Source organism: Oncorhynchus mykiss, chromosome 13 (assembly GCF_057628025.1).
Source record: "Oncorhynchus mykiss isolate SJ-2025 chromosome 13, ASM5762802v1, whole genome shotgun sequence".
Classification (NCBI taxonomy): Eukaryota; Metazoa; Chordata; class Actinopteri; order Salmoniformes; family Salmonidae; genus Oncorhynchus; species Oncorhynchus mykiss.
In genome coordinates, this window is record NC_143034.1 from 55,640,688 (window position 1) to 55,657,063 (window position 16,376).

The following is a 16,376-nucleotide window of genomic DNA, read 5'->3' on the forward strand; positions in this document are numbered from 1 at the left end:
AATGTCCGTTATTTATGTCCAATTAGCTACTTTTGTTAGCGCGTTTGGTATACATATCCAAACGCTCGTTCTGGTCAGCGTTACGTCGGACAAAAACTTCAAAAGGTTATATTACAGGTCGAAGAAACATTTCAAACTAAGTACAGAATCAATCATTAGGATGTTTTTAACATTAATCTTCAATAAGGTTCCAACCGGAGTATTCCTTTGTGTCTTCAGGAGCCATGGAACGCAGGTCGCTATTACATGTTTCATTCTGCGTGACTAGAAAATGGCTGACTGTCAGACACATGTTTCATTCTGCTGTCATTCAGTCCCACAACACAGTAGAAGCCTCATTCAAATTTCTATAGACGGTTGACATCTAGTGGAAGCCCTAGGAAGTGCAACATCATTAATATCTCAAGGGGATTTCAATGGAACTGTGTTGAGTACATACCAGCCTCAGATTTCTCACTTCCTGTTTTGATTTCTCCTCAGGTTTTTGCCTGCCATATGAGTTCTGTTATACTCACAGACATCATTCAAACAGTTTTAGAAACTTCAGAGTGTTTTATATCCAATACTACTAATAATATGCATATATTAGCAACTGAGACTGAGTAGCAGGCCATTTACTTTGGGCACCTTATTCAAGCTACTCAATACTGCCCCCCAGCCATAAGAAGTTAAACACCCTCTGTGTTCTGTTAGACAAGTAACTCTCGATCCACAACATGGTAGGGGATGTAAAGCCATAACACATCGTCAAAGTCGTGTGTATAGGTGGCAGGGAAGTCAGGCGCAGGAGAGTCAAACGGAGTGTAAAATGGAGTCTTTTAATGAATGTCCACGTAACATGCTCCATAACACTAATAAGAATAGAATATTAACAAACATGGGTACGAGTACCCGTCGCGCACCTATACAACAAACACAACACTGAAAATAAACCATCTCTGACAAAGACATGAGGGGAAACAGAGGGTTAAATACTCAACAGGTAATGAATGGGATTGAAAACAGGTGTGTAGGAAGACAAGACAAAACCAATGGAAAATGAAAAATGGATCAATGATGGCTAGAAGACCGGTGACGTCGATCGCCGAGCACCACCCGAAAAAGGAAAGGCAACGCCTTCGGCAGAAGTCGTGACACACATACGTTTTTCCAGCAGAAGATTATGATTGATAATGTCTAAAGCTGCACTGAAGCCTGACAAAACAGCTCCCACAACGTATTCTTTACTAGAGAGACCTAAGACAACAGCATAGCAAGGCAGCAACACATGACAACACAGCATAGTAGCAACACAACATGACAACAAAATGGTAGCAACACAACATGGTAGCAGCACAAAACATGGTACATTAGCTAAGTCATTTGTGAGTAAGTAAGTAAGTTCCGTACATGTTGAATGTCCTTCTCAATAAGTGTGCTGAAAATCTGTTGTTAATTTGTTTACTGTGAAATAGCATTGTATCTGGTCAAACAGCATTTTCCCCAAAAGTTTACTAAGGGTTGGTAACAGGCTGATTGGTTGGCTGATGATTTTTGCTTCCCTCCAGGCCTAAGGGCACACACTTTCCTGTAGGCTTAGATTGAAGAGATGACAAATAGGTGTGGCAATATCGTCCGCTATCATCCTCAATCATTTTCCATCCAAGTTGTCAGACCCAGGTGGCTTGTCATTGTTGATAGACAACAATATTTTTGTTAACCTCTTCCACACTTACTTTACGGAATTCAAAATTACACCTGTCTTTCATAATTTGGTCAGTAATGCATGGATGTGTAGGTTCAGAATTTGTTGTTGCCATGTCATGCCTAAATTTGCTAATCTTTCCAATGAAAAATCACTACGGTAGTTTTCAATATCAGTGTGTTTTGTGATGAATGAGCCATCTGATTTAAGGAATGAGCAGAGCAGAGGTTGCCTTTTTGCCCAAAATGTCATTTAGGTGCTCCAAAGCTTTTTACTATCATTCTTTATATAATTTATCTTTGTTTCATAGTACAGTTTCTTCTTCTTTGGTTCAGTTTAGGTCACACGATTTCTCAATTTACAGTACGTTTGCCAATCGGCTGTGCAGCCAGACTTATTTGCCATTCCTTTTGCCTCAACCCTCTCAACCACCAAATGTTTCAATTCCTCATCAATCCACAGGGATTTAACAGTTTTTACAGTCATGCTTATTAGTAACCGGGTGCATGCTTATTAGTATCTGGAATAAGCAATTTAATAAATGTGTCAAGTGCAGCACCTAGTTGCTCCTCATTACACACCACATTTTCAACATTAGAATAACTATAAAACTTCTTGTATGACCTCTTATACACTATATTAGGCCCAGCCTTTAGAACTTTGGTTTTCCTAGATACTGTATGGCTACTATAAAGTGTATAAATTAATAATGTTAATGAACAAATGAAATTGCAATTAAAGTTCTGCATTAGGGTTAGCTGTACTAATCATTTTATAAATGTGCACCTGTCAAGAAGTGTTCCCTACTCAGACATAAGTGTTATGTGTCATGGTTCCTGTGTTTCCTAATTAGCATGTATGTTACGCTGTCCAGGTAACAGTCAGCAAGGTGAGTCACTCCAGAGAGAGAACAATAGTCCCAGAGATCTAGTCCCTCTGAAGCCGCTTAAAGCAGAATCAGTCTCAGTTTACACCTCTGTGTTCACCATCTCACATCATCGTTGTTAGCAAGGAAGAAATGCATCTGACACGATGTGGCAAAAAAATATACAGTGTAATGTTGGAGGAATTAATTAATTGGTTGTAGCAATGGAAGCTAGAGTGTGGGCATTCTATGGATTTCCCAGCAAGCCTTGCGGCAGTGATGAACTAAAGCACCCTGTCGGCCCTGAGCAGGTGACACAGGGAGACGGAGAAGCCATTGTGGAGACAGACAATACAACAGCAGCGATGCACACCTTGGCCACATACCTCTGGAGGAAGTGACCAGGTCAACTGACACCTGATCATGCTGTACTCTAGAGAGAGCTCCTCAGACTGTCCCTCCCTTGGGGGGTGGAGGGGAGGGACATTTACTGAGAGGAACAAAAAACAAACATAAACAAGGACCATGGCAGCTGGGGGCAGGTTGAGCCGTATGCGTTCCTGGCAGCCGTGGCCGACCTTGGCCGGGCAAGCCCAGACCTGCCTCTCAATGCTGGGTGGGAGAAGCACCAAGCCGCTTGCAGGACTTGGCCTGACTCAATGAGAAAAGAAAATAACACTCTGGGCAAACAAGAGCATAGTAAGCTCTTTCCACCTCACCCCCTTTTTTATTGATTCCTTTATTTATTTATCAACACTCATCGGATTCCAGCAAACGGCTTGGCTACTGCCCCCCTTTGCTTTTTACTACAGAGGATACTTTCTTTTTCTCTTATTCTACTCTTACTCACTCCTTTCCAGACTTTAATTTGATTTCTTTATTTCTTTGTTTTTCACAGTGGAGATGAGGCTTTGAAACGTTGCTGTTTTACATATCTTAGGGGCTCCCCTCAATAGGTGAGCTGCCGTGGCGACAAAAGCCATAAAAGCCCCCCAGGCCTGGTCGAAGCGTAGGCCCCCTCACTGCTTGGCTCAGCCAGAGCTTTCTCTCAGCACCCCTCCACGACTCTGTCCCTCCATTCATTGGTGTTGCCTCTCACCCCCAGCAAAGAGCATGGCGGTTTGCATCGGGTGCATCCACTAAATGATTTGATCGGAGGAGACGTGGGATGGAGTGAAACAGAGACCTCCCTGGTCATTTCCCACACCACATTACAGCCCCCAGTGTGAATGTCTGGGTCTCCCTCTCCACCCCCCCATCTGTCTCTCACTTTTTACCTCTCCGTTTTCCTCTCTCTCCGTTCTCCTCTCTGTCTAGGGGTGAAGGTAGATGTAATTTCTTACCGAAATGACATCAAATGGCTCCTTTAGGCTACCCGCGCACGTTCATTCACTCACAAAATATTTCCAGCCTCCAAACAGTTGTGAATGGAAAGAGACATCTGTTCCACAAAACACCACAAAGTGTAATGACATTTTGGTGATTGTCATTAGGCCAGAATTTATGCATCCACTGCTTTCCTTGTGTGTTTCAGTGTCGGCCATTCATCTCTGCCTTGGCAAAATGTCAATATTCTTGTTGAACCACATCGCTTTTTTGAGCATAGGCCATACCACCCATTTTGAAGTCCATTCGCTCATTTTTCATGCCTCTGACATGTGGTAGCCTAATGATAAATCATGGTGTAATAGCTTACAGTTTTCTTGACATTTTGTTTTAATTATTGTGATAGGGTCATGTATTTTGCCGGGACGCAGTACTGGACTGTAGCGCCTTACTTTCACCCCTGTCTTCCTCGCCCTCTCTATCTCCCACCCTCTCTCTCGCTCTCTCTCCTCATCTCTGCCATCACTCATTTGCAGTGTGGGGTGTTAATGGGACTAGGTTGATTTGTGTGTGACGATGGGAATGCTTTATTACCTTACCGGCCAGAGCTTGTCAGGATTTCACATTCTTTTTTTGTGCAGAATTATAGGATGTGTGTGTACTGTTCAAAACAGGTCAGAGGATACAAAATGAAGGATAACATAGGCCTACGTTTACTTTTAACTGCTGGCTTTAAGGTCATTAGTCAGTTGACAAACGGTGGTTGGCTTGATGTGTCAGCTGTGTAAAGGAGTTGATCAAACATTCAAACTGTGTGTGTTTGCGTGTGTGTGTGTGTGTCAGAATGCCGTTGCTACACCTGACTGGCTGCGGTAGATCGGATCTGGCCAGCCACCTCTTGCTGCTGTCTTTACAGCTTGGCCATGGGAGGGGCCAGGGTGTTTGCGTGAGTGATCTTTAGCCTCCTGTCAGGGATCAGAAAAACACTTATTAACTGAGAGGAATGCAAACAAGCGAGAGCTAGAACACAGGACAAGACATGGGATGGAGGAGTAGGAGGGGTGCCCCCATCTTGTAAACTCCTCACACAGGGATTCATCCAGAACATTCTAGAACAATGGAGTTCCACTGGGGGAGTAGGTCCTAGAACACTGTGACCTTTTATATGTTACAGAATACAACATATTACACAGCATGTTGCTCTTACATAGTTTTAGTAAGTTGCATTTGTACTTTTCTGTTACTCAGGTTAAAAGCATCTAATAATTGAATTAATGTTTCATATGTTATCTGTTCCCTGACACAACTTCATTTACAAGGCCGCAAAGGTATTTTCTTTTGCAAGGTACCCTGTAGACTGTTGTGAGAGGTGTGAGGGAGAATTGCCACCTGTTTTGTCTCTACAGTCACCATGTTATAACTTGTGAAAGTGGCTTGGGAGTAGAGCAGGCAGGAAGGGCCATGGGTCATCCCCTTGTCACACTGAGAGGGTGCCAATGCAAGTACACTGAGACTGAAGACAAATGACAACAGATTTAACAGATTAGTGCCAGAGGACCCACAGCACTTGGATGAGACTGAGCGTGATGTTGAGGATGTGAGGTGTTAGACCCTCTCTGTGGTGTGCCATTGTTTGCTAATGGTTTAGAGCTAGGCAGTCAGTTTTACCACTACCCTCAAGATCTGTTTGCAAACCATCCTGATTGCTGGATATGTGTAGCCTATAAACAGACATCCTGAACTTTTCCTTCGTTTGAATGTGAACGTATGTTTTGGTGGACGGTAGTGGGGTTGGTACATTTGGTTTAGTATTTCATTGCAGGGGGCTGGATTATTTCCTACATTTTACTCGTTACATCTCCACAATTTTATTGGACTGGTAACTCAAGTAAATTAAATGTAAAAGGCCCAATGTACCATACCAGTAAATACTGGATGTTAACTTTGTGTAAATTCCTCTGTCTGTATTTTGTCGTTACATTTGTCTATTGCTGGCAGCACCACATCACTAAGTCAAATTCCGGGTATGTTTAAATGGACTTGGTGAATAGAAGTGATTCTGATCCTAACGAATTGTAATCTTCAATCTAAACATCTACCTCTCTTCACTGAGCGCTATAACTTTGCAAGCAATAAGGATGACCTTTTAGTGTGACCTCTGGCAGTCAGCCCCTCAGTGTTACAGATACTGGGGTCCTTAGGGCGTGTTTTGCAAGTCAACAATCCACACAAAGCAGAAATACCCTGCTCTGGCCGATTGAGAATGCAAAGGCCCAATTCAGTGTGTTAAACAGCAGATTAAAGAGTCAGGCCAACTGAAAGGCCACAGCGCAACCCCAGACCCAGGAGTTAAGGATCCATGAATAATATGTGGAGACTCACACACAAAGGTACTGTGTCACTCACACCAGAGACGGGAATGTTGACGTCATGTCTCGCACGGGAATAGGTCAAGGTGTAAAACATGCTATGCCACGGTTGACTGAAACGTTTTATTACATGTTTGAAGTATGTCCACAAATATCTATATATGCAGCTCATTGTTGAGGATTTTTAATTTTACTCCAGACTACCGATGTGATAGCAGCATTACGGAGCTTTAATAATCTGATACATATTGTTATATCAGAAGTCTTTCCGCATGGGTGGTCTAGCTAGGCTAGAAGACACAGCATTGTCAGGTCTGGTAGTGGTCACCATGGAGATGGGCTAGACTTGGGGAGCTATCCGGCTTACTGGAAACGTGGTTTATTGTTGACTTTCAAGGAAGGGGAGGGGGCCTGCTTGTGGGGTGAGGGGTGGGAGGGGAGCATGGTCTCTTACTTCCTGGTAGTGTGGATGTTTGCTCAGCGGGGCATTCTCTCATTGTCCATGCATCTAAATGCACCACTATCACCTCTCACGTCAGGTGTGATGACTCGTGGCCAGGCCTGTCAAAGGGCAAGTCGTAAGGAGGTTGCACATATAATACATGCACCCTTCCAAGAGCCCTTTCATTCACAACATTGGTAAACTATTTACATTACAAAGTGAGAAAATCTAAATATGATATGATAAAAATTCAGAGAAGGCATTTATCAATATGAATAAAAATAAGGTTATCACATATGAATTACATTCCAGTGGTACTATGGCGCAATAAGATTGTGTTTAACACTTGTCTATTTAGAAAATTGCAAGACATTTTTAGCCAGGTGATATCAAATGTTGTTTTTTTTATCCTCATGCTTTGTTTATCAACTAAGCTGCAGGTCTGGGAGACTGTTTTCCCTGTGGCCTCATCACAGCAGATAAAAAGCCGTATTTCCCAGACTTCATTAGCATCAGTGATATAAGTGTATTGTGGCATTACTGAAATAAAAATGTAAAATGTTGTGCTTTGCTGCCCTCTTGTGAACTTTGAGAACTTCTCTAAAAAATGTACAAGTTGAGCAAATGAGGTGAGATAAGGGAGGTAAAGGCAAAAAAAGGCCATGGTGGCAAAGTAAATACAATATAGCAAGTAAAACACTGGAATGGTACATTTGCAGTGGAAGAATGTGCAAAGTAGAAATAAAAATAATGGGGTGCAAAGGAGCAAAATAAATAAATAAAATAAATACAGTAGGGAAAGAGGTAGTTTTTTGGGCTAAATTATAGGTGGGCTATGTACAGGTGCAGTAATCTGTGAGCTGCTCTGACAGTTGGTGCTTAAAGCTAGTGAGGGAGATAAGTGTTTCCAGTTTCAGAGATTTTTGTAGTTCGTTCCAGTCATTGGGCAGCAGAGAACTGGAAGGAGAGGCGGCCAAATAAAGAATTGGTTTTGGGGGTGACTAGAGAGCTATACCTGCTGGAGCGTGTGCTACAGGTGGGTGATGCTATGGTGACCAGCGAGCTGAGATAAGGGGGGACTTTACTTAGCAGGGCCTTGTAGATGACATGGAGCCAGTGGGTTTGGCGACGAGTATGATGCCAGCCAACGAGAGCGTACAGGTCGCAATGGTGGGTAGTATATGGGTCTTTTATGGCTAACCCCCCTCAATTTCTACAATTTATCTTGTTATAATCAGATTTGAAACCTAACCCCATGCTTAACGCTAACCTTAAATTAAGACCCAAAAAGAATGTTAGTTTAAATAAAAAAAATTACGATAGACAGTTTTAACTTTGTGGCTGTCTTGTGGATACCCTAGGGCCTAGGGCGATTTGACAGCAGTCTACCTAGCAAATATGGCTGACCAAAACAAACCATCAGCTAAAGTAGAATTCGGCAATGAATTACTAAAGTAAGTGCACAGTTTAAACGCCGTGTCTTTGAATAGGCACCGGGTTAATCGTTTCTTACATAATAGTTTTTGTCAAATAAGTTAGCTAATTTAGTAGTTTTTGTTGTGAAATTCGAGCTGTTATAAACGTGTTAGCAGCTAGCTAGCTAACCCATTCTTAGACGCTAATGTTAACTGCTACGGACAACGCTAGCTAGGCAATCTGAATGTGATTGTCCTGTCTTTATCAGCGCGGTCAAATATTTTTTATGTTTTTCTAACCGAGCTAATTAAATGTAAGACCGGCATTTTTGGGGGGTGATTTCTTACCATATATAGTGCGAAAGACGTGTAGCCAGTGCTGACACCAATTGGAGACAGAGTCAGTTCTTGCAACTTGTTGTGCATCTGATTCAATGACAGCCCATCTGAGCTGTTCGAAGCCCGCACGCGCAACCACAAGATCCCGGTGCGCGGGCAGAAGGATTTCATTCCCACTGGGTCGGATCAGCAAAGGGATAGGCTTCAGCAGAGTTTGGGCGAGCACTGGAATCTAGTATCTGAGTGGAGAGGTTGTGAGTAATGGATGGAGGAACCAAGGACAACTAGAGTGACGGCAACTAGTAGAATTAGAGACTGTATGTGTCATCAACTTTAGACTGTTGGTGTGGTTAGATGATTATACCTAGTCCATATGTATTTGCAGCTAAAAAAAACACTGGTATTACTGTGCTTTACAGCTGGTGGCGTGACTGACTCCTTGTATGTTTTTGTGCCCAGGTGGAACCTGGTGAAGGCAGTGTGGATTCCCAGTGACATGATAGTGGAGCTGCAGTCACCAGCAGTGAGTAATGGTCCATCAGAGAGAGCGAAGGACCTTGTCATGACAAGCTCTCTGCCTCTGCTGATGTCTATTCAAACTCATCTAGAGCTCACCTCTCATTAACATTTAGTATAGGCTAATGTCTAAAGATTTCACATGACAACTGACATTACATTCATTCTGTGTTCTGCTGTAGGGGAAGTTTTGGCAGACTATGGGGTTTTCTGACCATGGTAAGCAATGTCTACATCCAGAAGAGGCTCTCTATCTAATGGAGTGTGTAAGTGCATGGGTTCCGTGTTGCCAATAAACATGTTAATCAGGGAATTGTTACCAGCTCACACCATTCAGGTTATAATTATCCCTGGTCGGATTGTTGTTCACCTAATAAAGACATTTCCATTAGTTTGATACATGTGGATCCAAATAAGACAAACACAGTTTGTCATTTTCATCTTAGAATTGTTATCCCTTGTGATCCTCAAAATGAATAGGGAAACCTGCAATTGTTCTACCAAGACCTGCCACTGTCCATCCAAGAGGGCTATGAGAGATTTCTATACTCGAAGACAATGAGTATACAGCATTACCAGGTATGAGAAAAGACAATATAATACAATTCCAGCAAGTCTAAACTTATGATTTGACCTAACGTGATGATTTTATTTCCTCTAAAGGTTTTTGGCCATTTGAAGCGACTTGGTTATGTGGTGAACAGATTTGATCCCAGGTAATTGTCTCCCTCATGGGCATGAACTAGTCTAGATTCTAAGGCCATTCCTTTCCTTTAACTTGAACATTTTCCTTAGTTGCATGCAAGCGACTGTATTTATGATCTGAGGATTGGTGTTGTTCCCTGTAGTTCTGTACCATCGCAGTATGAGAGGCAGTTGAACCTGCCCCAGTCCCAAGACCGATCAGGAAAACTTCCGAAGAGGAAACGCAGCCACAGCCCCACCTCCAGGTGAGTGAGCAGACACAGACACACCCATTTTATATTTAGACATGGTTTAATCACTCAGTCAACCCACACGCCTCAAAGCGATTACTGTCCAATGGGAAACCCTGCCTTTCTGCCTCTTCTAATGCGCTCCAGGCACACAGGAACACAGGAGGGCCCCACTTCTAAGAGAATGGAGGAGGAGAAAGACTGCAACAGAGAGGAAGAGGACAAGAATCCTGACTCTCTTCCAGATCTTTCAGCCCCAGACATTGACAAAATCCAGACAGCATCACACGTTGACCCCACCACTTCAACCGAGGGTGGCCAGGGCAGGAGCTGGTGGTAAAAGAAAGGCTCCAGGCTGCCAGGTCAGCCCCAGAGCTCCCCTCGCTGGGACTTCAGCTCCATCCCCTTCCCAGACCTGGGCTCCAGATGCTGGCTCCCCAGCAGCCTGACCTCCCCAGACCCCTGCCTGCTGCCCGGGGCTGTGGGGTCAGTGGGGGCCTGCGATGTGGCCCCCTGGCTGCAGAGGCTCAACCTGCGGGAGGTGAGGATGTCCCGGCGTGAGTGGGAGAGAGAGCGGGATAGGGACCGGTACCGGAGGGACATCAACCAGGACAGAGAGGTACGACGTTGCAGGAACTGGGCGGAGTACCAGGAGCTACAGGAGAGAAGGATTCAACGGAGCCGCAGAGATAGGCCAGCACACCTGTGGGAGGGGCCGGTCACACCCCTACATGACCCTGCACAGGTCACTTCAACTGGTAAAACTAATCTGGACTTCATTGCTGTCAATGACAAGTTCATATAAGTTCCAATATCTGTTTACTCTCTGTGATTCATTGTTACATGAACTCATTATCCCATGTGGTTTACCAACGTTGGATTAAATTTTTCATAAGCAGCATCTTGAATGGTTAAATGCCTAAATGGTTTTGACTTTTCTTCCTTCTTGGATGCAGGTGAGCTGCTGGATAAAATCAGTGTGATCAAATCCACACGGCTGCTGGAGGGAGAATCCAGGTATTCCTCTTTAGTATCTTATCACGAACCCTGAAGTGAATTTAGTAGGAAATGCTAGCTGAGTGTTCCATCCCGGTTAGTGGTAATTGTATCTCCCTGCTCATTCATCATACCATCTATTAAGGTGAGTGAAATTACAGTTAACGAAAATGTACGCTTAATCCAGTATAAACTAATGTATAGGATTTATTAAACAGGAGAGAGAATTCACAAATTCTACAGCTCAATGGCAGAGTCATGTCTTAAGTGTAAAACTAATAATGACTCAATAATCCATGCTTTCTGGGAATGCTGTACAATTTTTTGCATCTAAGTTTTTGTATATGGAGTAAAAATGTATAAATAATAAGGTTTGTATATATGATTAACATTATGTCCTAGGATGATATATACAATATGACGTAGAGGTGCCTGCCATAGAAATATATTACATCTATTTATCTATGCTGCCTGCCTTGTTTGACTTTGGGCTTTGTCTTCTCAGTTTGAAAGGTTCAGAGGAGTGGAGAATCTGTTTCAACATTTACCAACCCGACACGGTCGCTGAATTCAAGAAGAGCGCTCCTGGAAAACCCTATTCTCGCATGTGTGTGTGCAGGTAAACATCCCAAAACTGGCAGGGGGTGTTTGCATACTTTATAATCAGTAAAAATAATACACAAAAAAATTATACAATTTTCAAAAGAGATGACACAAGACCACCTGCCATCAAAAGTAATCCTAAATGCACTATTATCAAATGCTACTGCACGCTGAATAATGTCTGCTGTCTTCTCCCAGTTTCGATGGTCCAGTGCCTGACTTGTGGACACTGAAATTGCTGGCTTTCCAGAGTGGGGATGTCCCGGTCACCTATGCAGTGGTGGACCATGGGGACATCTCCTTCTACTCCTTCAAGGACTTCCAGATACCCACAGATGTGTCCTTCTGAGGGCCTGACCACAGTAAACAGTCACACGCCCTGGTTTAACTACTGCACCATGCCAGGGCTGCCTGCGGTGGATCTGAAACTCTGCAACTGGAACTAATGCCAAAGAAATGAACAAAACTTAATTCTCTTAGTGAATTGATGGACGGCAGTCCTCACACTGTTTGATGCTGTAGTATGCCTTCCTCCTGTGTTGCAGACTTCTATTAGTGGCATATGATCGTCTGCATCTGATTGAAGGTAACCTACATTGTCACCTCTCCAAACAATGTCACCATGTCTTATACCAAGCATGGTTTTGTAACGCCTCTGAAGAGTTTGAACCGAATTGGCTCGGTTTTCTTCTGCCTTTATCTCATCACCACCATTCGTTTTCTGGTATTCATATACTGTATCACGAGTGGCTTCACTATGTATGCACTTGGTATAGATGCGGTATGTGTAGATCATACCTATATCTCAGCCCTTTATTTTGGTCTATCTGCCCATATTTTAGATCCAATCAGCTTTACTGACTGGCCTTTTGTTGTTGTAACCTCACATGTTTAAGTTACCTGACTCCTGTTCTCTTGTTTTTGTTTCAAATTGCTTGTAAACTCTACAGATACAGGCCACCATTTATCTTCACATTATGTCTTTGTGGTTGAGTTATTGTTGCATTGTTCTCATGGGTCTTCCTAACAAAACCAATCCCCCAGAACCCAAGTAGTGCCTACCATACACTTCTGCCCATTACATAAAGAAAACAACCTTTATTCTACTTTTATGACATTCTGTCTGAAATCTATGGGACTAGTAAGCCTGTATAATACAATTCTTTCCATTTCCTTTGTGTGGCCTAATCTGAAGATGTAAAGCACATACTCTTCTCTTTTATATCAGTCCACAAACTCAGTGGTGTTAAAACATTGAGATGAGGTTACTGACCACAACCTGCTCCTCTCAGCTCTAGCTTACCAGCAACCCTGTCCATCAGTCCTTCTGTGATGTGCAGTACAATAAATACACTGGATCTCCACCCTTCAGGATCACATTGTCTCGAAGTCAATAGGTTAGGAGGAGATTTGATCCATAATAGAAGGACCCTTCCAAGTGCCTTTTGCATCCTTTTGAAATTTTAAGTAGAAATTGTGCACCAATATTGCATTTTAACAGCATGTTCTATTAAATGAAGTGCCCTTAATATAGGCCACATGGAGAATTCAATTAATATGAAGAAAGGCTTGCTAAGGTGCCAAAATTCAGCATCAACCCTGTGCTACTTCTAGGAAGATTTTAACCCACTTTAATCCACATTGTTTTGTTGTTTCCACCATCGTTTTAAAGCCCTAGTTATTTTGTTGCTTTGACGAAGTCATTGCTGAAGATTATCATTTATTTCATCTGATTTATTTCACATAACAGGTCAACCCTGTTGTGTGAACTGAACTCTCATTTTTAATTTGGTGAAACTATTAAACGATTCCTTTTAAAATATTTTTCAAAAGAAACATTGAACATATTATAGTCAAATCAGTGTAAAAGCAGGTGAGCTGGTTCTACTCTTTTTTTTGTTTTGTTGTTGTTGCCATCTTCTGGTGTTTTGTGGTGGAAAACTGAGCGGGTCGAACATAACACGTCAACCCTGTTACCCATAGACAGGCTAGACATTTTTTTACAATTTCATTTTTGTGAAGCTTGCATTTAATTGCTACTCCCTGTTTCACCAAACACACTTCCATTCCCATCACATGGGGATTTATGGCTGATTTAAAAATACATATTAAACCCTGTTACAGTCCACGTTGTTACTTTATTTAGCCTTTAATAAGCACTTACTCTAGTAATTTATTTAACTTGTTTAGATGAGAAAACATGTTTTATGAAGTTGAACATGTGCTCTTTATGACAGATTGCTAAAAGGAGGTGAAATCAACAAAATAATTAGACCAAGTTACACTTCTCAAATGGCACTGAATTTGTGGAATGACCCAGAAGGTTTTGGCTTGAACACTCTGTACCTCTGACAATGGCCCTGAGTAAAGTCAACTAGCCATGTGATTGGGCCACACTCTCATAATGTTCTCCAACACATATAAAGCACAGCCCTCTCCCACTTGGACACCATTCTGCTGGACCTGTGAGCCTAAAGATACAGCAATGAAAACTCTGTGGCATCTGTGTTCACTCGCTCTAATGGGTGAGTTCTCATTTTTGATTTCTCTCAGCTCCTCTTTCTCCTTGTTTGTCTTTGGCTTCTAAGAAAATAATACATTTTTTTTGGCACATTATTGAAAATGGAACTTGTTTATGAGTCCCATATTCTACCACGTACGGATAACCCATCCACTCTACCACCATTTGTATCAGTTGTGATCCATGTCTTCTGTAATCTAAGATAGGGTTTACTCCTAAGCAGGTGGCGTCTCCACTATGGAGGACTGTTCCTATCATCGTCTTCAGGAACACTTGGGTCTGTCACAGAAAAATTAAAGTACAACAGGTCTGCGGCCTGTGGTGTACTGGACCAATGGTAAGTGTTTGTCTATAAACCCTCTGCCAACATTTTGTTGGGTGAGCTCTGCCCTGAACCTCTGCAACTGAGATATATATACACACACAGTGAGTAAACAGTATACAGACATGATATGTTGATATCAATATTATAGTATATCAACAATTAATATAAAGTGTAATAATAATATATCAGTCAATATAAATAATGATATCAATCTGATACCCAACTGTGCAGTTGATAACATGGCAACCATTGGTTGATGCAATGTAGTTGGTCTGGAACAAGACCTATGTTTGATGCAACACTTGGAGGATCATCCATACAAGTTGTCTTACAGGAGACACACATGCTGCGTGTATAAGGAGAGAAGTATTTCCATTTTTTTCAGTAATATATGTATTATGACTACGTAATCTATACAGTGCCTTCAGAAAGTATTCACACCCCTTGACTTTCTACATTTTGTTGTGTTACAAAGTGGAATTAAAATGGATTTGTCATTTTTTTGTCAACAATCTACACAAAATACTCTTGTCAGTGGAAGAACAATTATAATATTGGTAAAAACTTTGAGAAAGAAAACACTAATATATCTTGGTTAGATACATATTCAACCCCCTGAGTTTAGAATCACCTTTGGCAGCGATTACAGCTGTGAGACTTTCTTGGTAAGTCTAAGAGGTTTCCACGCCTGGATTGTGCAAAAATTAGCCCATTTATTATTTTCAAAATCTTTCAAGCTCTGTCAAATTAGTTGTTGACCATTGCTAGACAACCATTTTCAGGTGTTGCCATAGATTTTCAAGTAGATTTCAGTCAAAACTGTAACTCAGCCACTTAGGAACATTCAGTGTCTTCTTGGCCTTGTGTTTTAGGTTATTGTCCTGCTGAAAGGTGAATTCATCTCCCAGTGTCTGGTGGAAAGCCGACTGAACCAGAATTTCCTCCAGGATTTTGCTTGTGCCTAGCTCCATTCCGTTTATTTTTTAACGACTACAAGCATACCCATAACATGATGCAGCCACTGCTATGCTTGAAAATATGGAGAGTGGTACTCAGTAATGTATTGGATTTGCCCCAAACATAACGCTTTGTATTCAGGACAAAAAGTGAATTGCTTTGCCACATGGTTTGCAGTTCTATTTTAGTGCTTTGTTGCAAATCCCTGAGCGGTTTCCTTGCTCTCCGGCAATTGAGTTAGGAAGAACGCCTGTATCTTTGTAGTGACTGGGTGTATTGATACACCATCCAAACTTGAATTATTAACTTCACCATGCTCAAGGGATATTCAATCTCTGCTTTTGAAAAAAATGTTTACCCATCTACCAATAGGTGCCCTTCTTTGGGAGGTGTTTGAAAACCTCCCTGGTCTTTGAGTTTATTTTATTTTTACAGGGACAGTGCACATTAATCAACGTTTCAGTAAAAGTGCCGGTTTTAGCCAGCCGGCTAATTTTCAACCTCAGTCCCTGGGCGGGTTATTAAAAACAATTACAATATAGACCATCATTGAGCAGTGAGCCCACGCAGAGCAACAAAGGGCAAGCAAGACATAGCATACAGACAGAGCAACATAGAACAAAAAGCAGCAAGACAAAATTCATAAAAGCAACAGTGTTTCCACACCTCACAAGCTACAGACAACATGGAAAGTGGCAATACACAGCTAGGGATTATGTTCACAAATCTGATTGACCTTTAGCTATGTCTTCATGCATTTTATGAAAGTGTGATATGTGGTGCACTTATGTGTGTCGTCTGGCAGTGTATTCCAAACATGGGAAGCTCTCACAGAGAAAGCGGATTTACTAAAGGTGCTTTTCCTTAAGGGAACTATACAGTCACCTCATGGCAGACCTGGTGGATCTGCTGCCGTATGTATGGGTTTTCTGTTTTACAAACATACTGAGGAACGGGGGAGCCAGGCCATTTAGGATCTTGAATACTAGACATGCGTCGGTGTATTGCACAAGATTTTCCCAACTCAGGAGCTCATGCTTTCTGAGGATGTAACAGTGATGATGGCTATTAGGCTTCCTATCA

The 16,376-nt window shown here is 42.1% G+C and overlaps 1 protein-coding gene and 1 long non-coding RNA gene across 3 annotated transcripts; one reads left to right on the top strand and one right to left on the bottom strand.

Annotated features, from left to right (window-relative positions):
- Positions 1-1,999: 1,999 nt before the first annotated feature.
- On the bottom strand, positions 2,000-8,600 carry LOC118938312 (uncharacterized). Of its 2 annotated transcripts, XR_005035575.2 has the most exons (3): positions 8,450-8,573; positions 6,699-6,805; positions 2,000-4,840 (listed from the first exon to the last, which is right to left on the bottom strand). It is a non-coding gene; the product is annotated as an uncharacterized LOC118938312 (long non-coding RNA). The 2 variants fall into 2 exon arrangements; XR_016486010.1 differs by lacking the exon at positions 6,699-6,805 and having other exon boundaries at positions 8,450-8,600.
- On the top strand, positions 7,963-13,614 carry LOC110486588 (tRNA-splicing endonuclease subunit Sen54). The gene is given in 10 exon segments (XM_021558302.3): positions 7,963-8,140; positions 8,900-8,963; positions 9,139-9,222; positions 9,437-9,535; positions 9,620-9,672; positions 9,805-9,906; positions 10,039-10,649; positions 10,848-10,908; positions 11,393-11,506; positions 11,689-13,614. Coding segments are annotated over 10 exon segments (1,395 nt in total). The 5' UTR covers positions 7,963-8,084; the 3' UTR covers positions 11,840-13,614.
- The last annotated feature ends 2,762 nt before the right edge of the window (positions 13,615-16,376 follow it).